This window comes from Rhipicephalus sanguineus, chromosome 5 (genome assembly GCF_013339695.2).
Source record: "Rhipicephalus sanguineus isolate Rsan-2018 chromosome 5, BIME_Rsan_1.4, whole genome shotgun sequence".
Lineage (NCBI taxonomy): Eukaryota > Metazoa > Arthropoda > Arachnida > Ixodida > Ixodidae > Rhipicephalus > Rhipicephalus sanguineus.
This window is the reverse complement of record NC_051180.1, coordinates 104,963,317-104,990,540: the sequence shown is the minus strand read 5'-3', so window position 1 is coordinate 104,990,540 and position 27,224 is coordinate 104,963,317. Positions and strand designations below refer to the sequence as shown.

The 27,224-nt window shown below is 44.9% G+C and overlaps 1 protein-coding gene across 2 annotated transcripts in view; it reads left to right on the top strand.

The window, feature by feature from the left end:
* The window catches only part of LOC119394073 (mothers against decapentaplegic homolog 3), a 50,227-nt gene extending 40,297 nt beyond the window's left edge, over positions 1-9,930 (top strand). Inside the window, exons 7-8 of one of the 2 annotated variants that reach the window (XM_037661293.2) lie at positions 7,090-7,227; positions 9,348-9,930. In XM_037661293.2, coding sequence (XP_037517221.1) covers positions 7,090-7,227; positions 9,348-9,616 — 407 coding nt within the window. In that variant the 3' untranslated portion in view covers positions 9,617-9,930. The remainder of the gene's footprint in view (positions 1-7,089; positions 7,228-9,347) is intronic. The other variant, XM_037661294.2, reaches the window with a different exon arrangement.
* Positions 9,931-27,224: the final 17,294 nt, after the last annotated feature.

Here is a 27,224-nt window from a genome sequence, read left to right as displayed (position 1 = left end):
TCTAGGCAGGAGGAGCTGCAAGCGTCATCCTGATCCTCACCACCTTGTTTTCAAGACCTGGCAAGTTCAGAGCAGCGCCAGATGACCTTCTGCTCGAACTCTTTCCAGGCAAAGGCAATTAAAGAGATCACACCGATGAGATTGATATTATATTCTTTTCCACAGTTGTAGCAGAGCCCGCTTGAGCAGGTGGTGGAGTAAATCTTCCTCATTTGCAGAATCACCCCTTGGTCCATCGGCTGCGATATAGCCATTGCATTTGCAGGGAGGAAGACGATCTTGACGGCTTCCAGGTTCCTGTTGTCTCCTGGGGCCGGGCAGTTGTCGATAACAAAGAGCACTTTCCGCTCTTTGGCAACAAACTTCCGGTCGAGATACCACATGTACTCCTCGAATATCACTGCCATCATTCAGGCCTTCTTGTTATGTCTGTACATGACGACATCCCTTAGAGGAAGGAGCGCATTCTTAAAGCACCTAGGCTTACCCGCTCAGCCGATGACGAGCACTGGAAGCTTGTCGCTTCCTGACTGACATGTTCGTGCATAACAAAATGGATATCCTTTCCTTAGGCCGTGTTCTCCCCGAGACGGTGGTGTCCTTGGCAGCAAATGTTTTTGTGGGAAGCATCTTATAATAAGGCTACTTCATCCAAGTTGTATATGTCGTCTTCCTCAAACTCCTGAAGCAGCGGTGCCAATGTATGCTTCTGCCAGTCGTCAACGACGTTCGTGTCTGTGCTGCCGCTTTTTCCACACACTGTCAAGTACGTTCGGTTATTTGGCTCTTTAAATTGAGCAAACCAGCCGTTACTGCACTTAAAGCCTTCGGGATCAAGGCGCAGTGCCAGCTCATTGGCCTTCTCCTGAAGGATGGTGCCGTTCACGATAAGATGAGTGGTGTTGGCGTGCTGTACAGTCAACTGCTGATTTTCCGGACATGCTTGAACATTCGGACGCTTTCGCGGTGCCGTCACCAGCCCCATAGACGTCAACGTATGAGAACGTCCGAAATTTCAGACGCTGAAACTTTTCAGCGTCTGATTTTTAGGACTTTCTGCCCAAATTGCAGGTCTGAAAGTGAGGCCCCCACCTCTGCCGTGTTTATCATCTCATAGGTTCAAACCAGCGCTTTCGCGAGTCGATCTGTTTGCGACAGTAGCAGAGTCTGAAAGTAATTCTTGTCGCAATGCCTAAGTGTTCAGCCAGGGGCGTAGCCAGAAATTTTTTTCGGGGGGGGGGGGGGTTCAACCATACCTTATGCATGTTCGTGCGTGTGTTTGTATGCGTGCGTCTATACATACACATGCAAAACTGAAAAATTTCGGGGGGGGGGATTGAACCCCCCCCCCCCTTGGCTACGCCCCTGTGTTCTGCGGTGAAGCAGACCAGAAGTTCAAAGGGGCCGCTATCATGGCGCCGTGCGACGATCTCTTTACGAATAAGCAGCGGAAATGCACGGAGGCGTGATGGTGGCAAGTGGCAAACGCGCCGGTACGGCTTCGCTGACAACCCTTATGATAAGCATCTTCAGTTAACTGCTTGGTGGTGCATGTGGCGTAGCGCAGTTGCATGCATACTGCACGCATTTAATAAGTGAGAACGCAAACGCACCATGCCACCATTCATGCTGCCTCTTTGTGTGAGACCGCTAAGTGCGCTGCACAGACGCGTTGCCTTCATGAACGAAACCAGCTCGCCATTTCCGCACCCGTGTGTGGTCAGAAACAAAGTGGGCATCATGAACCCTTTCATGACAAATGCGTGCATATGATACGGCAACAGTACAGTGACGACGTCAGCTTTGTTGGTGATGTGCTGCACACAACTAGAAACGATTGGTTTCACACTGCAGCAAATGCTGCGTATCGGCAAGTATTCGGCGATGTGTGTGCGCATCATTTACGTGCGCACGCGCATCGGGGAAAGCCGGACGAGTCGTCCGCTCTTCCACCACAGTCTTTTGTTCCGTGTCATCGTTTCCAAACGCTCCATGCGAGAAAGCCGTAATCTAGTCCGCACTTTGCTGGTATCAGCGGCGCTCATCACGAGAAGCAAACTTGCAAGTGGTGGTTGGCACGTAGTTAAGCAGGGTTCGCAGCAGGTACCGAATGTATTTGCGAGAGCCTGGGCATGCATGGGAGGCATTAAGTCTATTTCGGACGTTGCTGTGGCGATTTCACCGCTTGAGTGGAATAAAAAAGCATGAATTTGTTTTTTCGGACTGCCTGATTTTTCGGATGATTTCGCGGTCCCTAGGGAGTCCAAAAAATTGGACGTTTACTGTAGATGTGCCGGTATGCTGGGAAGTGAATTGTCGATCGTTTCGACAAATGTGTCTTCCCGTGTGCATCAAACAACTTGTCCTTGTTCTTCAAGATTGTTGAAAGCGTGGACAAAGGCATTTTGTACTTTCTGGCGAGTTGCGTCCTAAGTGGACTTCTCTGCCTCCTTGATTAAGCACACCTGTTCCCGCAGCGCCAGCGCCTTGTACTTCAGCACTGTGAGTGGTGCAAGCGGCCGGGATTTCGCACATGGTAAATGCACACACAGGCAACGAAGCAAACACGACGAATGCTAGACGGCGAACGAGCAAACCACACGAAAAATGCAACGCAGCCCACGTGAAAAACACGAGACGAGACACGCACATAACCTGCTGGCAGCTACAGTCGAACTCCGCTACAACGAACTCCGCTTCAACAAAATTTCCGGTACAACGAAAAATTCTCGGTTCCCCACCAACAGTCCATAAAAGTCAATGCATACTAATATGCTCGCCACAACGAACACTTTTTCTGCTGCCGTCCCGCTTCAACGAAATTTGACGATGTCATTCCGGGCTCAAAAATTTAATTTACTGTGCAGTAAACACAATCTCGGACATTTTGGTGCATTTTAGAACATAAAAATACGAATTCAAAGTCTAAATCACGTGTTGGCATCACCAGAAACTGCCGCTGTTGACTGAGCATAGGGGCCGCCATTGCTTGATAGCGATGGTGATCAGACTGCCTTGCTTTCGCAACTGGCTTGAGTTGCTTCTTAGTTGCAGACATTCCGAAGCCAAAGCTCAGTTGTCCACACTGGCATGCACACTGGGGTGCAATCGCAGAACGATTCCTTTTCCGATGCCTTTCCAATGCTTTTCGTGCTTCGCTAGAAGTCAGAGCGACGGTACATCCACGTTATCAACACGAGCAGCCCTGGGGTGCAATCGTGCAACGATGCCTTTTCCAATGCCAATGCTTTTCGTACTTTTCGCGCTTGGCCTGTGCGACCGGTGGTCGGAGCAACAATTCGTCCGCGTTATCAACGGGATCAGCCAGCCGCGAGTGGTGGATAAGAATAGCATAGAATAAGGCATAAGTCATCGCTCCGCGATAGCACGCCTGCATCTCGCCGTTGTCGGCGAATAGCTAGTGTTAGCGTATTAGTGCAACTGTGCAGTTTGTGTCACGCGCCCGTGCTTCTGGCTCGTTCGTGGAAGCCGTTGTTTCTGCATGCTTTTCAACGTGGCGCCGCTATGCATATATGAGAATCGCGACGTGACGCTGCTGGGGACGCAAAGGAAGCAGCAGCCACTTTTTGAATTTTGGAAACAAAAGTTTCTCTGTTCTACTAGCTCAGGTCAGCCATATCTTTTTTCGATTTTACTACAACGAAATGTTCGCTTCAACGAACATTTTTCCGAGCACCGTCAATTTCGTTGTAGCGGGGTTTGACTGTAGCTGGTTTCCAGTACTGACAGGAAACGATGTCATGGTCAAACGTTCTGAACTCTGAATGTTGCAAAATTGAACATTCCGGAAGTGTGCCACATAGCTGGCGGAGGGAAAAAAAAGAAGTGCGCTCTGGCTGGCTGGCTCGGGCAGCCCGTGGATTTCCAAAAAAGCCAGTGAAAAAACTGAACATGCCCTTTTCGCTCAACCAGCTACCATGACCTTTGAGATGGGCATTTCCTGGAGGCTGTTTCACGTACGTTGCTGCTGGCGGGAAATTTCTAATTACAGAATAACCTCATTACAACAGACCTTCATAGTGAAGAGGATGTTGGTCTGTTGTAAAGGGAGCATGTAAAATCGAAGTACTCTTACAAACAGACTTTTATTGGAAATGCTGAATGGGTCTGTTATAGCCGGAGAGAATTAAGTCACAAACATGGTCTTATTTTTAACGGGGACCAAAAAAAAATGTGATTTTTGGAAAATCACATTTTCAGTTTCTGTAGCCCATTTTCTATCGGGTTCCAAAATATCTTCACTGAAAACTACATAGAAGTGCTATAAAAAATCTTTTTGTGTCTGCCAACTTGGCGAAAATAGCAAAAACAAAAGAAAAAACGTTTTTCAGAAATTATATCTCGGCAACGGCGCCCGGGCGCCACCATTTTGGGCTCGTCGTAAAGAGCATTTCTCCGTGCTCAAGTTCTCCATTTCAGCTAGCTCCTCCATTCACTAACAAGTGTACAAAAAGCACATGTTTGAAGTTCTATTCAAGGCCTCCGATTGGCTGCTTCTGCCGTGATGCTCGCTTCGGTATCGTCGTCTGCTGTCTACGCGTTTGCACTCGTTCTGTGTTCACGGGTCGATAATTTAGAATGCTTTAGTTTTAGAGCTGCAAGCGGAAGCTCAATCATGAGATTACGATAGCGCGCTGCACTCGTCGTGAACATCGCAGACGTGCGTAGAACATTGCAGACGCGCAACTGCAGTAGCGTTGACTCGTTGGACCCGCTGTTAGAGGTTCTTCTTATCAGCACTTTGGAGCTTATGATGAAGACCACCACGGGACAACTCTTTGTACTTGCAATTGAGCATGTCGTACTTTGAAACATCAGGCACTGCAGCCACGCACATCGCAACCGAGCTTTCTACTCGATGTCGTGGCTAGGCCTAACTCCACTCACGGTGCCAATGTACGAGACAAATCCGAATTTTGCGGGCAAGAACTTCGCGCTAGTGGACATGCAAAAGCGAAGAAGCCGCAACGTCCTTCTTCACAAGCAACGAATCACATCGCCCGCTGGCTCCTCAGAACCGCGGATGGGCATTTTGCGCATCGGCAGACCCCCCCCCCCCCCCCCCCCCCCCCCCCCCTCCCGGCCAAGCCCGCCGCGCAGTGACCGCTCGGAGAAACAGCGGCAGCGGCTAGCAATTTCGCACATCAGTGTTCCAAACCGCAACACCAAGCCCACCGCACGCCGATTTTTTGTCACTACAGCTAGGCATAACTGATCATTGACAGACCGGAGATCGGTGGCCTTCGTTCTTAAATCGGTACGTCGATATCCGCGGCGTACTGTTCCCATCCCGAATGTATGCTAAGCAATGTTTGAAGTTGGAAGTTATTGAATTTGGTATGTCCATGGCAGAAAAGTCCGCTCTAAAGGAGTCCTGACCACTTTGCTGGCCTGACAACGAACCTCAACCAATGGAACAAATACGGAGGTCGGCATATCGCCGCAAACTGGTATGTAATATCCGAATGTCTGTTGTAAACAGATGGAGCCCCGTGGGCTATTCAAAATAATCCGGTAGAATTTGCATTGAAAATCACGGGACGGCTCAAATTCTTCGAATTAACCGAAATCTTGATTTAACTGAGATCTAATTAGTGAGGTTTGGTGCATACTAAACGAAAAAAAATTTAGAGCAGGCCTTTGAAAGCATGAACGAGGCATGCGCTAGTGTGTGCCCCGCTCTAGTCTTCTTGCGACGAAGATTTCGGATGCAGCGAGCAAGGTCGTTACTTTCCAGGCATTTCTTGAGTGGCATAATGGCAGCAAGGAAATGAAGTAGAGGCAGCATGAAGCCTCGCGGTCAACTTTCGCACGGCTATCTTTTCTGACGCTGTTCTCTGCAGCTACGGCCACCTGTGATTAACCAAACAATGCCTTAGAACGCAAGAAGCCATAAATGCAAGAAATGATAACCACGATGACGTTTCGTCACATGAACTTGTCGACGGCACAATGTGCTGCAAACAGTCTTCCGTCTTTTCGGTAACAGCAGAGACCGATCGATCAGTGATTACGACTTCGGCGCGATTGTGGTGATGCCTTCAAGGATAAGGATCAGAAATGAGTGAAGGTGAGGTGGCGGCCGGCGATGAACGTGCCATTATGACTTATCGCCGACAACCTTATCACAATCATCTGCAGCTATCTGCTCGGCTGCGCTTGTGGCATAAACTGTGTAGATTGACGGCGGTACAAGTGCGCCGTGCTACCGTTCACAACTCTACCACTGCCGCGTCGTGCAAGACTGCTTTAAAGTGCGCGTTGTTCTGTAGAAACAAAGTAGCTTGCTGGGGTTGAGTGGTGCGGATGCAGAAGAATGTCAGTGCACTGACAGCGACGTTTCTTCATAGTAGCTTCATCACTAACAAGAACAACAAGCGTACACTGCATGTTTTATTAGGTGACAACACAAGCGCGCCATGCCTCCTACAGGACCACTAGAGCATCGCGGAGATGTCGAGTGCACATTGCTTGCAAAATGCTTCTTGTCTTCCCCGTGTTGAACGAACAGGCTACTCGCTGCACCTGTGCACAGTCTGCCGTGGAACAGGCACATACGCACAAATGCACGCAACTATCCAAGGATGATCGGCTCTGCGTGATGGTATCGCGTTTCAATGAAACGGTGTCAGTTCATTGCAAAGGCGATTTAATTCTCTCGTGAGCATGCAGCAGGCATCGCTTCACGACACAAAAAGGCTTAACAGGTCACCGGAGAGGTTGTCAGCACTTCTTAATAAAAATGGGCAGAAAGAACGGCTTGGTTGCTTACGCACGTTTTGAAGGGCGTGTCCTTTACAATGAACTACTGATATAATGAACACTTTTCACGGCACTTTTGAGTTTGTTATAAATGGGTTCGACTGTACAGGTAATGCTAAAGAAGTGCTTCATGGCACAATGGCATGAAGCGCCTCTGTGTAGGCAGGGAGCGAGAGAAGTGAGGAAGACCTGTTGGTGAGAAAGAAAGGCTGTGGGACTTAGTTCTTCCCATGATGCTGAAGATGTGAGAAATCTGCTGAAGCAGTCTGAACGGTTGTTTAATTAACGCTTAAAATCTTTTTTCAGGGCGTGGTGTACGCTTGTACTACATAGGCGGTGAGGTGTTTGCGGAGTGCCTGAGCGATAGCAGCATCTTTGTGCAAAGCCCCAACTGCAACCAGCGGTACGGATGGCACCCTGCTACGGTGTGCAAGATACCTCCAGGTGAACCCTCAAGTTCCTCACTGCTGTAATCTGTTCTAGGTTTTGAGTTTAAGGTCTTGAGATAGTGCTTGGCTATAAATTAAAGGACTGCATAGGCGACGAGTTGCAGTTTGCAGGTGGCATTGTCCTGCTGAGTAATTCTGGGGATGACTTCCTTGTCCTGCTGAGTAATTCTGGGGACGCCTACAAGTGATTCACTGTCTCGGCTCACAATGTGTAAAAAAAGGGGGCTTGAGATCGATATGCAGAAGACAGTGGTAATGTTCGATAGCTTGACAGGCTAGTGAGAATGTATGAATGGCAGTCAGCCTTTAGAATCTGTGTGAAGTGCGTTTATCTAGTCCAGGTGTTGAGAAGAAACCCGGATGAAGAAGGAAATGGCAGGATGGATGAATGGCATAAAACTGGATTGGAGCACGTGTGGGGGGCATCTCCAAATTTGGCAGCTTGCCTCTATCCTCACAAAGAAGACTGTACAATCTCTGCGTTCTGCCGGTTCTGACACTATAAGGGGCGGAACGCAATGTTTGTAATGCACTTCTGGCCTCTATGGCCTTAAAGCATCAAGATGCGCGGGCTAGTTGGTATACGTTCATTTTAACAGCTTAAAAAAAAAGGACAGGACAAAGTAAGAGATGCCACACAAAGAGCGCTTGTCTTGTAGCTTCTCTTCCTTTGTCCCTTCCTTTTTTGCGGTGTATGGATGGCCTTAAAGGTTGGTTTCTGTTACAGTAAAAGTTTGTTAATTTGGCCCTCGTTATTTCGGCCCCCTATCAATTCGAATAATTGGATAATTCGGACGTGTTCTCTGGTCCTGAGCATGTGTATTGTTTAATGGCATCAAACTCTTCTTAATTTGTTCATATTTTGCTGCAACCCGGTCAGTTCAGACGATCCTTGGAGTGCACCGAGTGCAAAGCTCTGCAAATCTGTGACGCAAAGGAGAGAAAACGGTATTCACTGACTACCAAAACGGCCACAGGCCTTCATAAAGAAAGGTGTGGTTGCCATTCACAGTCATGTTGTTGAAGGCCAATGCTTCACCGGTTGTTGTTTTCACTTGGCGTACGCTGAGTGCTATGATCACATTGATAGCGACTGGCGCCAAAGCTGCGACAAGCAGCAGTTCCATTTTCGCCACATGCCTTCAGAACTGCGTAGTCGCCATCCACGAATGTGCATTAACGAGCCGGGTTTATTGAGCAGAAGGTGCGGTGCTCCACAGTTTCGATTAGACTCCGAGTGTAGGGCGCGCACATGTCATGCCTTCAGAGCTTCATGGACGCTATGATCGCATCGCTAGTGACCACGGTTTTGTTGACGGTAATGCAGCACTCAGTAGCTTCGTTTTGATTTGGGTCAAAATGCGCATTTCGCAAAACTCAAACATAGTGGACGCTTTTGAAGATAAAGAGCTTCAGCTGCAGTCTGCATGCTGTCATAAAACTCACTTGCTACATTGTGATGGATGAGCAATCAGTTGCTGGCCATTTTCCGGTGAAAAAATTGTCATTATGTGCATGCGCGTGGTGGTATATAATAAGATATGGGTTCAGAGCACGTCTCAGCTTTAAGGCACGGCGGTCTTGAGTCGCGGTCACATTGTGAACGAAGTCGCAAATGGATGAAAATTGCGGCTTTTACACTACTCTTATGCAAAATAAGTACCGGATTTACATATTCATCAAGAAAATTAAAGTGCATTGATGTAATAGACATTTGTTTATTGTTTTTTTTTTGATACTTTCGATAATTCGGCATTCGGTTAATTCCGACATTTTTTCTGGTCCCATGAAATCTGAATTCACAAGCTTTTACTGTACTATGATGGAGGAGAGTGGAGTGTAGACACTGCTAAGTGGGAGCGAGAGCCTGCTGAATTCATCTGCAAGCTTGCAACTGTTAAACTAAGTGGACCAGCTGAGGCATTTTAGTAGCAGATACTAGTAAAATCAAACATGATTTCCCTAGCATGATTGATGCAGCACTAAAGATGAAGACGAAAGGAACACAGAGTGCACAGGACGAACGCAGAGTGCACAGGACGAGCAAGCATTCCAACTAGCCCAACTTTCCATTCTAATAATTTCCCTACCCTCCTATTCGTCCTTCCCTCCCAGGCTGCAACCTGAAGATCTTCAACAACCAGGAGTTTGCGGCCCTGCTGACGACGTCGGTGTCCCGGGGCTTCGAGGCTGTGTATCAGCTGACGCGCATGTGCACCATCCGCATGAGCTTTGTGAAGGGCTGGGGTGCAGAGTACCGGCGCCAGACAGTCACCTCCACCCCATGCTGGGTCGAGCTGCACCTCAACGGTCCCCTGCAGTGGCTCGATCGCGTGCTCACCCAGATGGGTTCGCCCCGCGTGCCCTGCAGCTCCATGTCGTGAACTCCTCCTGTCACCTCCTCCCAACGTAGCGGTGGTTAGCTGGTGCGTCTCTCTCGTGTGCCTGTGTGCGTGGTTGTGCAGTTTTTTTTTCTACACTGTCTCGCAGGTGCTTGGGTGTGTTAGAGGGGTCGAGAGACGGCCTTTTTTTGTAATCGCAGCACCCGCCCGTCGAGGGGCGCTTTGTCATTTTTTGCCGGCTAGCGAGGGGCCGTGTGAGTGGGCAAAATTGGCTTGCATAGCAGTCACCACTCATCGGGCAACCTGCTACTATATCGTCTTAGCTGTCCCGAAATTACTAGACATCGGAAACTATTTGACTCGTTTTTCCACCCGCACACCTTTCTTCCGAGACGGGGAGCGGGGGGTGACGCTTGTGAGCACTTCATTCCCACCGGTATTTGCTGTGCTGCTCCTCAAGGGAGCGCCATTGTATCGCTGGTTAGCAAGAAAGGGGCACCTATTAGGTGACTAGATTTGTGTGGAGATGTCATTTTGAGTTTTTTTTATGCCCTTTCATTTCTTGTTGTCCAATCAGCTGTGCCCCCCTGTTTTAGACTGCTTGCCGAACAGGAATGGAAACTGCAAAAGAATGCAAAGGAAATGAAATGATTTTCTTGTTTGTGTTTTATTTATATTTTAAAATTTTAGGCCTCTACTGGAGGCTTTTCTGTCATTTGTAGAGTGTGCAATGCTTTCTCGAAATGTTTGGAAGTACATTAACGCTTTCAGTGAGGACCCTGCAGCTTACTCATTGCTTGCCCTGTCAAGAAACTGAAGCTGGAGAAAGAGCGCAACAAACGGATGTGGTGAAAACGACAAGACACGGCGCTTCACTATGTCCCATTGTTGCGCTGTTCGTTCCACTTCGTTTCGCACCAATTAGCCCAGTTCAGTGCTGTCCTCCCACTGTGGTTACACAAATATGTAAAATGATTTGCTGGCAAGTAGAGGTTTTATTGTATGAATGCTTGCAGACGTGTCGTTTAGTCATCACATCGTGCTCGTTTGCACACTTAACGTGTTGTAATAGTCGAGCGGCTTTTCGCTCACTGAAGATTACCGAGTGTTTTTTTTTTTTTGGGTTAAAAATGTGGAAGTGGCACTTGACTCGCCACTTTGTGCCACGCCATCTTGTACTGCCGGTGACTGTCGCTTCTGTCTTGTCTGTTCATCCTGTTTAATTATGAAATGTCCGAGCGCATGCCCGCGGTTGTGTAATTGTGGAATTCCAACCACTGGCATTTTCGTTCCGACCTCCTTCGTTGCATTCTAATGCTCGCATCCGGTGCAGCTTTTGGCTTGTGTGTCTGACCAGCTGAAAGTGAAAGCTTTGTGAGGGGTCGCTCTTTCAAGACTGTTCACTTGCGTAAATGTGGAAGACTTGTGCCAGCTTTGAAAGCCGCCCATACCCTTTGCCCATAGCTGCACATTTTTTATTTTTTTTTTTTTGCATCTTTGTGCAAGCATGGGCATGTTTGAATTCATCTACATAAAATTTCGTTGAGAGTTCTGAGGAGCCACCCCCATGCCCTCTTTTTTTTTTTTGTTTAGTTGATCAAATTTGTGAGGGAGTCTACCTACTGCTACTGGCGTAGCTTTTGCAGGAGAGTCCCTGTCATGTTGGCATTCAGCTTGGACCTGCCGTTGTCCTCCCCTACCCTTTTTTTTTTTGCGCTTGTTTGATTTGTAGCACGTATGTTTAGTTGTGACAACTTTGCTAAAAGGCACTGCCCTTACTAAGGGGTCTCGGTGCCTGGCGCTCTTTTTTTTTTAATTGAAGCGTTTTTCTTTTGTCACTCACATCTTGACACGTCGGAAAGCGTCTACTGTGCTATATTTTTCTCTAGATTTCTCGTTATCATTGGCATAGTCTTGTCAAAATTGTCCCGACGTGCATCATTTATAGGGCGAGTGCAGTTGGTGTTGAGGCCTACCATTTCACTTGAATATCGTGGTGCGTAACAAATGTACAACGCACACATATCGTTATGCCTGTGCATGTATTCTCCTAACGACTGCTAAAAGTACTGCTGAAGCTCGGAGCTGCAAAAGTTTTCTGTCGATTACAATCTTGTGGAAAATGCGTTGTTCGTCTTCTCATTCGTAAATGTTCTTCTTTGCACAGACACTGTTATAAAGAGAGATGTTTTCATGGCAACCAATGCCGTTTCTTCATAACAGAAGTTTTTTTATTTGTTTACTGCCTAGCGAGTTGCACACAGAATGGCCCAGGGGGTACACTACACTACACTCATTTTTGATGAAACAGGGTATCTACTGTGTATCTCCTCCATTTTACCTCACGTTGCTGTGTACATTCGTAGACACCTGTAGCTGAGAGTGAAACCTTTTCTCCATAGAGGCATCGCTAACATGCCTAGCTTGCGTCACCCCATTGTGTGGCTCTTGCGAGTGCTGTGTCTGCTTGGGAAACGGAATCGGCTGGCAATTTGAGATGGTCTCTGGGTTCGGAATTATAGTCAGGCTTTATGTTATGTCACTGCAAAACATTTGAGGACGCTTCACTAGTGAGTGAAATCAGAGCTGTGATGGTGGGCGAAGCAATGAAACCATTTTGAAAGCAGCAGCATTGTTCAGCATTTTTTGGTGGGCCTGTTGCTTAGCATCATGCTTGTTTTCATAACCTTGTACTCTTGCCACAAAGGTGCGTATGGCTTGGTTTTTCTTTAGCAGCACCATAGTTCTGGGGTTTTGTTTGATTCCTTGTTGGTGACAATTTACTCGCGGTACGTTGTGCAGCTTTTTTCTTTTTTTTTTTTTTAGTGAGTGAGCTTTTTTTTTCTTTGGCTTCCTTGCTCTTTTTATGTGCTTTCTGTACTGTGCCATACTTATGAGTCAAGCTTACAAACACTGGTTCTTGTTTCTCCCTATAATGTTTTGGCTTCGATGTTTTAACACTCTGTAGGTAGCCTTGTGTCCAGGGGCTAGATTTTGTAATGGTTCTTTTTTTTTTAATATGAAAACATTCTGCCCTTTTTTTCTTTTTTCTTTTTTTCTCTGGCTCTCGCACTCACCGCCAAGTGCCTCTTTGTGCCACAGTCGGCTGCATTTTGCGAATGTCCCGTGTTTTCATTTTTGACCTGGATTGTGACATTAGGTGCGTGGCAGTGGAAAGCAACGAGCTAAAGAAAAATATTATCCTCACAAAGTATGGACCTGGAATTCTCCCTTTAAGTCATTTACGAGTGCTCTTGTCTCATTTTGTTTGCAAGTTGCGAGGGCCACCTGCAGCAGAGCTGGCATACGCCAGGCATACGCATTACAACTTGCTTAGGATGTAGGAGGCAGAGGCGCAGGTCAATTTAGATGGCTCCCCTCCCCCTTTTTTTTGTATCATTAATACAATGTGCTACAACAGCTTTGGGGTTTGAAGCTTCTGCCAGCTGCCCATGTGAACAGGAAATAATCGAGGATTTTGATGTAGTAGTTAGGCACAATTTTTTTATGGAAACGTTTGATGCACATGCAAGTCCATCAGTATACTTCGTAGCATAAGCGTAGGCAGAAGAGGGGTGGGGGAGGCCAGGAGAAGTCCAGGGGGAGCTTTCAGGAGAGGGAGGCTTTGGGGTTGAACCCCAAAGCCCCTTTCCTGAAACTTCCCCTCCTCCTGAAATTTTTCGGTTTGTTTATTTATATGTGAACGCATACAAACATGTATATGCCATATATATTGGTGTGACCCCCGTTTCTCGAAAAATTAATTGCTGACTACGCCCCTGCATCCCATGTTCCCTGCAGGGCATCAGACAATTTATTCTGCTGATGATTTTTACACTGACAGGTGAACATTGTGATCGCATGACTTAGCATATTGTGAATTTCTTCATAGAAATTACCACCTGAGCAGTTGTTCTAAAATTAAGCATTGCATGTGGCATTTCTGTTGATAATCTTCCCACTCTTTCTGATACAAAGGTTATATTTAATCGTTCTTGCTATTACTTGACAGTGCAGACAAAGAGGAAGGTGCACTATGCACCAGGAAACAATGTTTTGTCCAGTGATGGAACAACATTTAGTATCTACAAATGAACAAGTCTGGAACAACACTGTATACTAATCAACCTTCGTCATGCCTTGGAAGGCAGAAATGATTAGAACCGGTGGAAAAGAAAATCAAATGTAAACAGCCACAAGGCAACAACGTGCTATGGCCAGTACTGGAAATGTTTAGCATATGAGTGTTCAGTGTGTTTTGGACGCCGTGTAGAGAAAACACTTTCGTTTCCTCGTGTCACTTGTGCTGTCTTCATTGTTTTGGTACAGCAGTTGGTGGGGGACACCTCTGGGCAAGTTAGTCATTTTCAGAGCATCGTGTTTAACTTTGACACTGTAGCACTGAATCTTGTGCTGTGCACTTGAAAAGGAAAAGTAAAAAAGCAGTGCTGTGATCATCACTTTCTTCCTGTTTTTCCACGCATTTTCTTTTTTTGTTACAGTGCCGCGAGAATCTGTTGCCCTGTGCCATTGTTTTTTTTTTGTCTGCTGCCATTTAGTTTGCTTCCAGGCAGGCACAGTCACCGCTCTGCAGGCTTGAGCTATTACTCCGGTTGCCCTAAAACTTGCAGAGTCTTACTAGTTATTTCATTTATACATGCAGTGCCACACTGAGGCATTTATAAACGAGTGTGACAGTTCAGCACTGTAATGCTGTGTGTAAGGTCAGCGGACAGTAAGTTGCTTCTCACATTCCCAGAAGTGTGGTTCAATAGCTTTGCTCTCTAGCTTCATGTGTTCATGCAAAAATTACTCGCTTAGTGCCCCAATAAATGAAGTAATCGGGCCTCAGAGTGACACCACACTTTGCATTTAGAGCAGCGGTTTTTGAGATTAACGTTAACGCCAACTTGGAAGCACTCCCCCGCCTGTTGCTTTAGAGCCCCTAAATAACCTCTGAGAAAACAAAGAACGAGCATGTTATTCTTGCCTGGTGTGTCCTGTCTTTTCGGCATAATTCATGACGCCAGCAGTCTGTCCATGTGACGTCATGAGGAAATAAGCTCTCAACTGGTCCATATGTTAAACCTGGATGTAACGAAATTGACAAATTCCCGAAAGAATTTGTTATTTATAACAAATTCGGGAACACGATGGCGCGTTGCCGGAGCCAATCTCGGAGGCCACAGTCTTGCGTACTTGAGGCGCAAGACTGTCGCTTGCGCACACGGCCGCGGCAGCGGCGCGCCATGTGCGCCGCCACCGCTTCGCGCTCTCGTCGGTGGGGCAACCACAGAAGATGCATGTGGCTCCTGCTAGTGCCAAAATGACAAAATTCGGGGCAAAATCCGTAGTTTGTCGGCGGCGAAAATTCGTTGTATCAAGGGTGTCTCCCGCTGCCACTTTGTTACATAGAGGTCACCAATACATGTGCTTCTATGGAGTAATGGCGGGGAATTGAAAAACTTCGTAATATCGAGGAATTCGTTGTATGGAGGTTCGTTATAGGCATGTTTAACTGTACGAGGAATATCAGTTGTGAATTGTCTCCCACCCTGCTTTGCAATGCAGTCGCACGCCCGTTCTGCCTTGTCTTGCATGACTGTCGTGCGCGATCAATTGATTTCACTTTCGTTTCGTGCATTTTCGGCTGCGCAAGTGAAGATTACGCCGTGTAACCGAAAAGTTCGAAATCCTGATAAGCTCAACGCTCAGTGTCGATCGACATAGTTCATGCTTTTTGTGAAGAAATAAGTGGCGAGGAGATAACGCCCGTAAAAAAGGTAGTGAAGGCGAGCAAGAAACCACTCTCTCATCTTTGAACTCAAAGTAGTTTAGGGGCCCTTTAATGTAAATGCGCACCATTGGAAGAGGGAAGGGGTTGCACTGCACACTGGTGGAAAGTTATAGCTGTTTCTCAAGACTAGAAGGTTTGGGGACCCGCATCTTGGGTAAGGACATAGATGTTGACTTTAAATGTAATAATATCCAGCTTCATGCAATTTCTGTAATGATAGAGGTGTGCATTAAGCTAACGTTCTGTTTAGTCTGTTTTAGCGTGGCCTGAATAGCTGGAAGGAAACTTTGCTTGTTTTCCATTATGCCTATGATAGTGCATTTTGGCATGCTCTTTGCTTTGTAGCTGTGCTAGCTGCACACCACTCATACCTATGTGACAAAGAGCTTGTTGAAACAATTTCAGAAAGTCGTGCTTGTCAAAACTGCTCGCATACATTGCTGCTGACAGGTGGCAAATTTAAGTAGGGCGATACCACGTCTGTTACTGATCGTGCTGCTGCTGCTGCTACTGCTTGTACACAGCTTCTCTTTTAAGGTATGCCAGTTGTGCGGGTTTGTGTGTGTAGTGGACTCCAGTGGCATGGACTTTCGCTGTTGACGAAAGGACCTTGCTGCGCGAGAGCTTTGGAACAGATTTAGGCTGGAACCTAAGGGAACTTAACTCGGTCGGTTGCGCATCGCAGCGGGACCGCGTCCAAATGCGCCTGTGCTGACATAGTTAATCTAGCGTGCACCAAGTGTATGCATCCCTAGTCAATTACTGATACTTGGGTGAAGGCTTGGTCGTTTCCCATTATTTGCTGCTTGCTTGGTTACTCTGATACCAAATCATTTTGAAATGAATGATTTGCTGTTCTGAAATCAAAAGTGAAAAAAATGGCTCCTTTCTTTTTCTGCTTGTAGCTTTAGTTTGTCACGTGTGGTTTGGAGATGACCAGTTTTGAGGGTGGCTATTTTTCTTTGCTCTTTTGTGCTGTAATTGTGTGTGCAATACTACTTGAGGGCCATTTTACTGTTTCTTCTGTTTGCCCTGAAATACTTTATACCTGATTATTTCGTGTTGCCGTTTCTCCATATTTTGTACCGTTCTTTACTTTTGTTAAAACCTACCAACAGAGATAAAGGTTGCTTGGATTAGTGAGTGGTGATCGAGACTTGTTGCTTGCGTACTACTTTCCAATGGTGTCACATTGCTTGAAATCCAGTGCAACGGGCTTGCCGTGGTACGCTGTGGACGTGTGTTACAGCGGATAAGGTCTTCTGCAGAGGATAACGTCAAGACATAGCACGACTTTGTTGCAATGGCTATGTAGTGAACTGTTGAGATTAGCAAAAGAGCAGATACCGTTATTCACTCTTATTTCAATGGCATTAAAAATTTAGTTTTGCGCAACGATTTGTAGCTATGGTGTTCAGCTCCTAAGGACAAGAATGCAGTTTTGGTTCCCAGTCATCATGTCACTATTTCAATGGGAATGGAATACTCAATGCCCCATCCTTGAATGTGGGTGTATGTATGAGAGTACTTGGCAGTTGAAATTTACGCAGAAACTTTCACCATTACGTTGTAGTTGAGGGTTCAGCAGAGCACTGTCTGGCAAGGTGAATAGTGGCAAATGTAAATATTTTCACTGACCAGTGCAAAAAACTAATTGGACGGAATGGATGGCTATCTTCGCATCATCTATGCGAAGTCACTATGTCACATATTCAAGAGTACTCACGGAGTTTCTCCGGTAATAACTTTTTTTTTCTGTTTAGTGTGTTCCTGCACAGACATCGAAATGACATTGTGTTGGTCATTGAAAAGATCTACATTTGCTATTATTAACATTGTTTTGTTTTTTATTAGTTGCATGCACTGGTGTAACCATGCCAGAAGGGTAGACTGTTGTATTTCATTTGGTTCATTAACAACCACCATGCCTATAGAAACACAGTGCAGCGTTCTGGTCATCATCTGCAATAGTTAAGTGCATGTTGCAGCCAATGCGCCAGCCATCACTGATTTGATGCAAGTGCTGCCTCAGAGGGGGAGTCACTCTTATGTTTCCGAAAGTAGCCAGACTATTGATAAACGGTGTGGCAAGCAGCGTACCCAGCTTGCAGGTAGCATGTCTTCGACACCTTTTGGAATTGTTAGGTAATACATCCCATATTATTATCAAAATGTCCCACATTCATTTCCAGCAGTGTTTCGAGAGAATTGAAACTTGTGTCGAACACATTGCATTGTTTGTTGCTTATTGGCTAGTGTTGGTATCCATGTTATAACGCATGGTGCTTGCCGTTAAATCTGTCTCTGCTGAGTAACAAGTTCCCGTTGCTGTGCTTGGCTCTCCACCCTTTGAGTTTCGCCTTTTTAACTTGTTCTCATATCTTCCGAGCGTGCTTCCAACCCCATTCTTTTTTGTTATTTTTTTCTTCGCAGCTGAAAGTCACGGGGTCCATATTTAGGGGGGAGGTGCTTTCTGGGTGGACATGTTCTACTAACAGGAACAAAACTGTTGATTTGAGCTTGCGTAGACAATTTTACCTTCAGATGTTGTCCAGTCTCTTGTAACGTGTGCTCGCTTGTCTTTTATACAGTGTACTGGTTTTTTTTCTTAAGCAGCGTGCATGTGTGTGTGTGTTACGCCTTGGTGTTGAACACTGTTTTTTTCGGGCGGTTCCAGTGATGCCTGTCTGTGGTTTGTCGTCCTTTTCTGCTTAGACCCCCTCTCCCTCTTTTTTTTCTTCACCGTTTTCTATGCTTTCTACGTAGTAGCTGACCATGTCACACTATGCCACTTGTGATATTTCGCATTGGAGTAGGCTAGTGTTGATGCGGAAGGCAGTTGTAGGTGTTGTCTAGTTCACTACCTTGCCAGTTATGGAGTTTTCTTTTTGTTTTTGTGCTGGCAACACGTGTTGTGATGTTGTCACATTGTACAGCGACATTGTCGTGGGGCCCGCTAAGAGAGAGAGAGAGAGAGTGAAAAGTGGGCAATGCTCGAACTGATTTTCGTGCTTGCGGTGATCGACTTGTTGACTAAGGTGTTGTTGGTCTCTGAAGGGCTGCACTACGCTAAGTTGACTCTAGTGCATGTCAGTAATAAGGCCCACATTTTGGTGACTGAAATCAAGTTGCCGTTGTTTTGCACACCAGTCTTCACTACACCACATATGCTGTGGAAGCTTCGCAGATGAGGTGTTGTTGCACTGAGGTCTAGGATGCGAGTTCGGTTCCTTGCCACGGGTGGGAAATTTTAACGTGGACAAAATGCAAAAACACTCATGCACTTAGGTTTACATGCAAAGAGTCCGAGGTGGTCAAAATTAATTCAGAGTCCTGCACTGTGGTGTGCCTCAGAATTGTATTGTGCTTTTGGCATGTAAGACCCTGCAATTCTTTTTAAGATTTCACTACTGTGCAATCTACATTGCCGCAAACTGTGCATTAATGCTGGCTACTCGGTTAGGCATTATATTTATAAAAAGTCGAGACCCGGGTTTCGTTTCATTATGGAACTCTCCTTGAATCAAATGTTAATCAGTCAGAGGATTTAGGGGATCATAATCAGTGTTTTCTACTATTGCTGATTTCTATTATGCGGCTCAACTGCTATTTGCTTCAAAGTGGGAAATGGTGCATCCTTTACATGAAAGCGGGCCAGTCTTAAGTGTGGCGTGCAATTGCTAGAATTTCTACTTTTCGTTGTGCAGACAAGCTTTGTGATTGGGTGTCGTTGTGCTAGCTGATTTTGCTGCTCTGTTTAAGTTGGCCTGAAACACTGGTGTAAAAAACAGAACATTACATGTTTGATGCCGTAATTTGCGTAACGTGATGTTTCGAACACCACTGCCTGTCACTGATGTTTCGTCATATGTGATGATGTTGCTGATGATTGCCGTAAATACGGTAAAATTCCTTTATTAGTAGCACAAATGTGTTAAACCTTCAGCCTGCCAGTGGCAGCACTGTGTGCACTATTCTGCGATACAAACCAGTAGTGTTAAAAGTGCACATTTAATGCTGAAAGAGTGGCAAGCATATGAAATGGCAAATGGCAGGCATACAAGCTACACGTGGCATCACACGATTAGTATTGAAGATTATGATATCAATCGTACAGCGTAGTCTTTTGTGCCTGTGCAGCGGAGATTGCTTCCTTGGCAGCTTGTTGTATATAGGGCAAGCTCTAAAAGTAACGATTGTATCTGGAACTAATGCACGTAATTGGAGATATTAACGAGCGAGGGAAAATACTACAGGTGGCTGCTATCTGGCTGTCACTGTGGGTGGGCTTTACGTGTTGCAGCCCTAACATAGATAGACCTGTGCCGTGGTGAGTGTGCTGTGCGTCTGATTCGTTCTTCCTGCGGCCTGTCACATCAATCGGTGTTGCAGCTCAAAACATTGGTCAACTTGGCTTTTGCAATACTGTATCCATCTTTTCAGGTGTACATATTACATGGCTGTCTTTTGTGTAATGACATTTTGGATAGCAACTCTTTTTCTCTGCTGTGACATAATAAAACTGCTCGACAATGAACTTTTTTGAGTGTCTTCTTTCAACACTGAAGTAACTGTCACAGATTAAACTCTAGCTTTATGGTTCCCCAACATGTGGGTCCAATTGTATGATCGCTGCATGCAGTAGTGCACTGATGCTCACAAAGAGGCCAAGTGGCAACAACGGAGCCATGTAATTCTACTTATTGGCTAATGCTGCCTAAATGATTGCTAGCGTTGCCTAAACAGCGGCTAATGACTGCTGGAATAGGCTAGTGATGGCTAATGTCGCCTAGTGTTGGCTAAGCGATAAAAGGTGACGTGATCGACCTAAACCACTTCGGCGCAGCTTCTGGAGCAGCTAAAACGCCACATTGGAGCTGCAAAACAGACTTTTGGAGCACTTGCCTCTCACACATTTTAGAATACAACTTTTTAAATCGCAAAGTGGAAGTAGTTTTACCATGTTTAGCAATATAAATGCATGTACACATACGTGAGTATTTAAATATATTCCAAAAGGCAAAATCAACTTGCTGCTCATCGCTTTCTATTTATCAGTGACATTAGGCTGTCCGACATTTCGTCGTGATACACTTCTCATTTGCTATTTAGTGCAGCTTTCCCTGATGCTTCAAGCTGCGTGACTTTTGCACTCATATTCTTCTCACTATTAAAAAGAACTAGTATTGCAATGATGTCTGCGCTTTCAATACAATCTAGTCGTTCTAATTGCGTGGTGAGTTGTGCCCAATATGAGTTGCAAACTGTTGCCCGTGGTCAAAATGGCGCTGACATAGGAAAAATTGGGGAAGTACACACTGTCGCTTTTACTGGTGTTCTCTAAGCCAATCTAACGTTTGCCAGTGTCACCATTGAGGTTTAGGGCTCCTGTCAACCACGGCCACCGTGTTTCAACTTGTATTGACCGCGACTGTACATGCTGCCACACTTTATGGACAGACTCTTGCTTTTGGTTTGTTGGCAGTTAATAAAATAAGGGTTTAATGAATAATTGGTATATTGTGTTCGGATTCCAAGGATGCGCTGCATGAAAATATATGAGTACGAAAAGCTTCACATTTTATTTGGGCAGATTCTTTGTTCTTTACTTGGAACTAGGGGTGGTGCGAATATTCGAGGTTTGAATTCGAATCGAATAATACCTCTTCGAATAATTCGATTCGACTTTCGAATAGCTAGTATTCGAAGTTTCGAATAATTTGACAGGTTGAATATTTAAACGTGACGAAGGTCAATGGTGCAACTTCGTTAGGGTAAGGTGGCTAAAAGTAACACTGACATCGTTACAGTCGGCCTTTCGTTAAAACTTTGACTGATATCCTGGTTCAAAGGCAAGCACATGTTTATTTTAAAGGAGATCATGTCATTTCAGCACGTAAAAAATACGAAAAAACTGTCAAGAACGTTGCAACTTCGCATCTGAAACGAAAGCACGGACTTCTTGCGTGCTTCGGTCGCGTATGCCGCAAACTCCGTAAAACGTCCCCACTTTGGCCCGCGAAACCTTCGGTGAATGGCTTCACATGCGAAAATTTGTTCACGCTGCGTCGCTGCCACACAACACCACTCTTTCAGAAACTCCCATCGTTCCGGCGTGCAGTTAAAACGCTGCTGTGAACAGACGCCCGAAGATTTTTAGGCCCGGAGCACTCATGACGATGAAGCACAGCATTACCGTTGTTCTTTCTTTCAATTTTCAATAAAATCTTTGGTATTTGATATTCAATATTTTTGGCCGCTATTCGGCACTATTCGATTCGAGATGAAATTTCACTATTCGCACACCCCTACTTGGAACTTCTGCCAAGTCAAGAAGTGCCACCATGCTTTCCCAATGAAATCCCACTCGCCACTGCAGCGGCTGGAATTGTTGATAAATCCTAACCATTGTATGATAGTAAAATTAAAGTTCCCTGCATGAAATCTTCATACAAAAGAATCTCCTTTCACAAACACTTGTAATTTCACTGATTATTATTTTTTTTTCTGACTCAACTCCCAGGTTTAAATGCACATATATACCCCATAAAGTGGACGGGAGGATGACAGTCGCCGTAGCTCAGTGGTAGAGCATCAGACGCGTTATTCGAAGGTCGCAGGTTCGTTTCCTGCCGGCGGCAAGTTATCTTTTCTTCCACTTTCTTCACACTTTATCCTAATTACAACGAATAACATCCCCTATACTTTCTTTGGCATTATTGTCTGTTAGTTCTCATTAATATTGTCTCTAACCAAAAATGAGCTCTTAAAAGTAATCGTCTTTCCTTCATTCAACAACGGTCAGTAACTATTTTTACCTAACTTCACAATGCAACTTCACTGAATTGGGTAGTTGGTATTGTTTGTCATGGTCCCCCCTCCTCTTCCTTCCTGGCCAGAAAACTCAACATGCAGAACTAACGACTGCGTTGAGTCTGAAATAAACCTTGCACATATAAACTTCCCATTCTGATCAAAACGTTCATTTATACTATGCCTGTCACAATACGTGGCAACTTTAGCTTCCACCTCCTTCGTCCCTGGCGTCACTAAGTCAGTACATCAAGCTCTTGTACGATCTGCCAGCTTGCATGATTCCGCATGACGCCATCTATTTGCAATAAGAAAAAAACTTAGAGCAGGGCACTCTCTACGGTTCTGAAGTCGCCATTGACTAGGCTCTGTTTGCATGTGTTTGCAGCTGGACAAGATGGTCGCAATGGGCAAAGTTCTAGCACGAATGGTGGTTAGGCGTGAACGTTATTGTAAGCTCAATCAAGAGCTAGGTGGCAACTGCGTTTTACTTGCTCATCACCATTAGCTCAATCGAATAATATCCTCTGTTTAGTGCATAGTTATTGGCCTTGAGAGATTTTTAAAACTATACAGCTCTTGCCTGTCTGCTCGAATGGCCACTAAAAATTACAACTGTATCTTAAGTATGTATTCTGAGCGCCTGCCATCATTATTTCTCTTTGAAAGAACGCGAAAATGGCATCTTGGTGCATGCTCGGTGCAAATTATGCGATTTCTGCCGAAATGTAGAAGGATGTAGCAGGTTTCACCTGTTGGCGCCACAGTTTGGCGCAGTTGGCGTAGCAATTGCATCACTGGATACAATTAAAAACGATTATAGCACAATACCTGCCAATCCCTCCGTGGGAACTTCCTGTTGCAATTTTTTTTGTCACTATTGGATAAAGCACTACTTATCAATAATCTAGCAATTCATTGACATGAGTCATTAATTTTGACAAGTTTTCTTGTGAACGCATCTCAAGAGGGATTCAAGATTGGATAGAAAACTGTCTCCTGGTATAATCGCTAAAATTCTTATTCAGTGTTAAAGCTCCTATGATAAAGGTAAGCACCTATGTGTCTTTGCTCAAGCAATAACTATCTCGTATTTGTTGGTTCCACATTTTTTAGCAGATTCTTTGTCTTGGATTTCATCAGTACTCTGTATTTTCAGTGGCAATGGATTAATTTGAAATTGCATATTACTGTTCAACCCCTTTATAAGAGGCACTGATGTAACAAACAACTGTGTACAAGGGACACCAGTGTGCCTATATATATGTAAAAATAGGTGTTCATAAGAAAACGAGAACTTGGTACCCTGCTCATAAGAGCTCTTGTAAAGGGGTTCAGCTGTATTTTAACTACCTATGCAAACACTCAATTTTAATTTTCCTGTACAAACTGCTTCACTATAATCATGAGTTTTAATTATTTATTCACTTATAATTTGCTTATAATGAACATACAAGTGAAGTGCTTGCACACTTGCATGCATAGCTTCGCAACACTTCCGAGTTCTAGCTGACGTACTAGTAATCTCAAAATTGTTTTATTTGTTGTGGTCGTAGTGCGACAAATGTAGACAGAAGAGAAGAGAACCGCACAGGACAGGCTCTGGTCATCATTGGAGTTGGCTGGTATTAGCCCATTCACTGCCAAGCATTTCTTGGGATGGCGACTTTGCTCCTACCAGGATTTTTTGTTTGCTTGTTTGCTTACATGGGAGGTAGCGGAAGAGGGGTTGATAGAGGTGAGAAAAAGTTTCAGTTGTATTTCATGCTACCTAGAAGCATCTTTAGAGTGCAGCTCTTAGGCGCCCATTCTGGGGTTGGGCATCGTTAACCTTTGTCGTAAGCGAGCGAACGGGCACGGCAAAAAATTTGGTTAGGTCACCTCAAGCCACGCGATGCTCTTCTTTTGCCTATACAGGCTCAATTACTCTGGAACCTTCACCACCAAAGCAGAAAACTTCAGTTCGTGTCACGGAAGCAGAAAATGAAAAAAAAAAGAGAATCATACGTGAAAAAACAAAAATTACATTAAACAATATTTAAAAATAAAATTAAAGAAAGATTAGTCTGTAACAGTATGTATAGACATGTATCTGAAATCCTTTGCTTCAATACATATATACCAAATGAAAACATGTACACCTGTGCTCACATTTCACATAAGGGAGTATTGTAATCATTGGTAATTCTTTGTCACCTTCTCTGAATTCAGTATGTGTGAACAGATAATTGTCATTTGTCATAGCCTGGATGGCCAGATCCACTTGCAAGTGTTTGCAAAGGCAGAGGAGGAGAGTGTTTGCATTTGCAGTGAAGCTTACCTACCGGCAGTATTTATGGTTACGAGACAGTTCCGTGATGTTGTGAGTCTTCCAATGACGAACAGATATGAAAAGTTCTGTCAAACACTACTTCGTATTCTCTCACCTCCAGTGCCTAGCCAAAATTTGTGATGGTGCCCTTTAATAAAAAAGTGTCATGGTATGCATTGCTGTAGCATGCAGTGCATCACGGTATTAGCACCCGATTTTAAAAATACCAAGGGTACAGTTAAAACTATGAATCTTTAAGTTTGCACTATTGTTTTCCTCTATTATGGAACAGTTAAAAAGCCTACAAATTCCAAATTCCTACAAAAGTTACCAAAAGCAAAAGTGGTGCTGTGGTCTTCGAGCTACCTTGGGAATGCTACCTTGATTCGTCCAGTCTTGCAGATTCAAATGTCCCTATACCTTAAAACAGTAATATTAACGTCCCTTATACCTTCTTTGGCTTCATTATCTGCTGGTTTTCATTAAGCTTATGACATTAGTATGCTTAATCTTTGAGAAATCATGTTTTTAAAAGTGCTTGAAGGCAGTCAGTTCCTGCACACATGCATAATCATTGTGAATAGCTGCACTTTTCTCGAAGTCACGAAACCATTTGAAGCCAGAAGAAAAAGATCAGGACCAATCAAAGACTATAATTCCTATGCTGGCTGGAAAACTGCCAGCTTACAGGAGCCGTAGATGCTAGCACTTGAGTTGGCTCTAGCAAATTTTGCAGAAGAGTGTAATAAAAAGAGCCACCTAAGGTCATTTCTATAAAAATGTGCAAGTACACAAACACGACAAGTGTGCATAGTACAAGTTATCCCAGTGGTACATTCTATTGATGGATTGGGAGAGCTCTGGGCACACTTTGAAGGTGGTGAAATGCGGTGCTCATTTCTTCGTGAGGACGACGCGGTGTGGAGGACACGCACGTGGTGCTGCTAGTACTATACTCTCGGACAACTTTCCATAAGGGCAAAGTTGCACATGTGCTCCCATGCGAAGTACTAGTCTGGTTTGATGCATATATTTTGTACCAATGTGGAAAGTGGTGTCTGCTCAGATAGCCATTTGTAGATGAAGTTCATCGCAAGTTCCTGAGGCGAGTAGATGCAAGAGCCAGAAGGTGATGGATGCTCACCTGAAGACGCAGACGCCATTTAGCGTTTGAGGGACTCGTAAAATGTGCAACATTCTCAAACATGCAAAAGGGCAAAATGACAATGTAAAAGGAAAAATAAATAAAATATCTCACTGATGTGAGCTGCATCCGCTTTCAAATAACTTCCAGTAGAAAATGAATTTGTGTATGTTGTTTTTTTCCTACTTCTACTGAGTGGAGCGCTCATCCGCTCTGCTGATTTTGCCAACTTTCGTTATGAATTGCACAAAATTAAAGTTAGGTAGCTGAAATTACTTTAACTAAATATATGAGTGCTTTTGCTTCTGCTCAGGTATTTTTAGTTTTTATGTGTAGTGTAGATGTTTTTATAAAAACCCTCAAAATTGGCCACTTTGAAGGTCTTTATCTCAAAAAAGCCTTGTAGCAGAGCGACAAAAATTCCGCATTACGTTCTTTGCATACTTATCTACCAAACTGCCGAATCTTATATTTACATTAACTTTCCAGTAAAGAGAGACGATCGGGCTAAGTTCAAGAACACACCGAACAATGGAAACTTCTGACGACAATTAAAAAAAAACATTTTTTATATTTCTTAAACTTTGTCTGCTTATTCTCCTCCCCATCAGCTTTCACAGTCCTTGAAAACATATTGCATAATTTCATTGCACTAATAGTTACGGCCCCTCCAATGAGACCCTTAGGCAAGGATTGGCAATTCCGACTTCTTGCCCAGCAAGTGTATAAAATGCAGGCAGGATTGAATTTCTTTTTATTAAAAGGCCAGCAGTACCGAAAAAGGTGTCGGCGGCACTGAAGACGTTAATTTTGAAATTATTTGGTCACTGCAGCGCCCACGAGCGCGGGGCTACCAAGCAGGCACGCGTGCACCCGAGATGCTCGTTGTAAGAGACGGCGCAGTGAGAGCTCGTTTTCGCGTCCTCAGACCGATTGAGTTCGAAACAGCAACACCTCTCGGGTGACTTGAACGCACATGCACCAGTAGTCGCAGTGATCTGGTTAACGATGTCGATTTCTTTTTCAGGGGGCATAAGAATGTCATCGTTCAACTGCGTGTTCCGTGAAGATCTTTCATTGCAGTCGTAGCAAAAGCACGCGTAGCACAAGTAGTCCGTCTCACTGACAGTCACTGATCTTTCGGGTCTTAAACGTTCCTTCAAAGCATTGATGTCTAGGTCGGTAACGCTGCGAAATTTTGGCTTCTTTGCAATAATTAAGCTTCTTGTGCTTCAAAAGGTAGTCTCCACAATACACTCATTCAGAGCTATACTTTCTCGCCATGAGACGCACAGGAGGAGTACAGTAAAAGCAAAACGCAAGCACTATCGGCACCGAATGAAGTGTGAACAGCGGACCGAACGCACGGCCAGTTGAGGCCGTCTGCTGCCGACATCTGAGATAGGCAAGCGCATCCGGTTACCGATAGTTTTGCTTTTTTTTTTTCCTTTGACATTCCATATTTTGCTTTGCCACTGCAGCGCTACGTTCATGCTTTCTACTGATCGCAACTAGCAGTTTCTCTGGAAGCAGCGTGCGTGAAGCGAGCGCTCATAGCTCCCTTATAGAGTTTTCATCTTGCTTC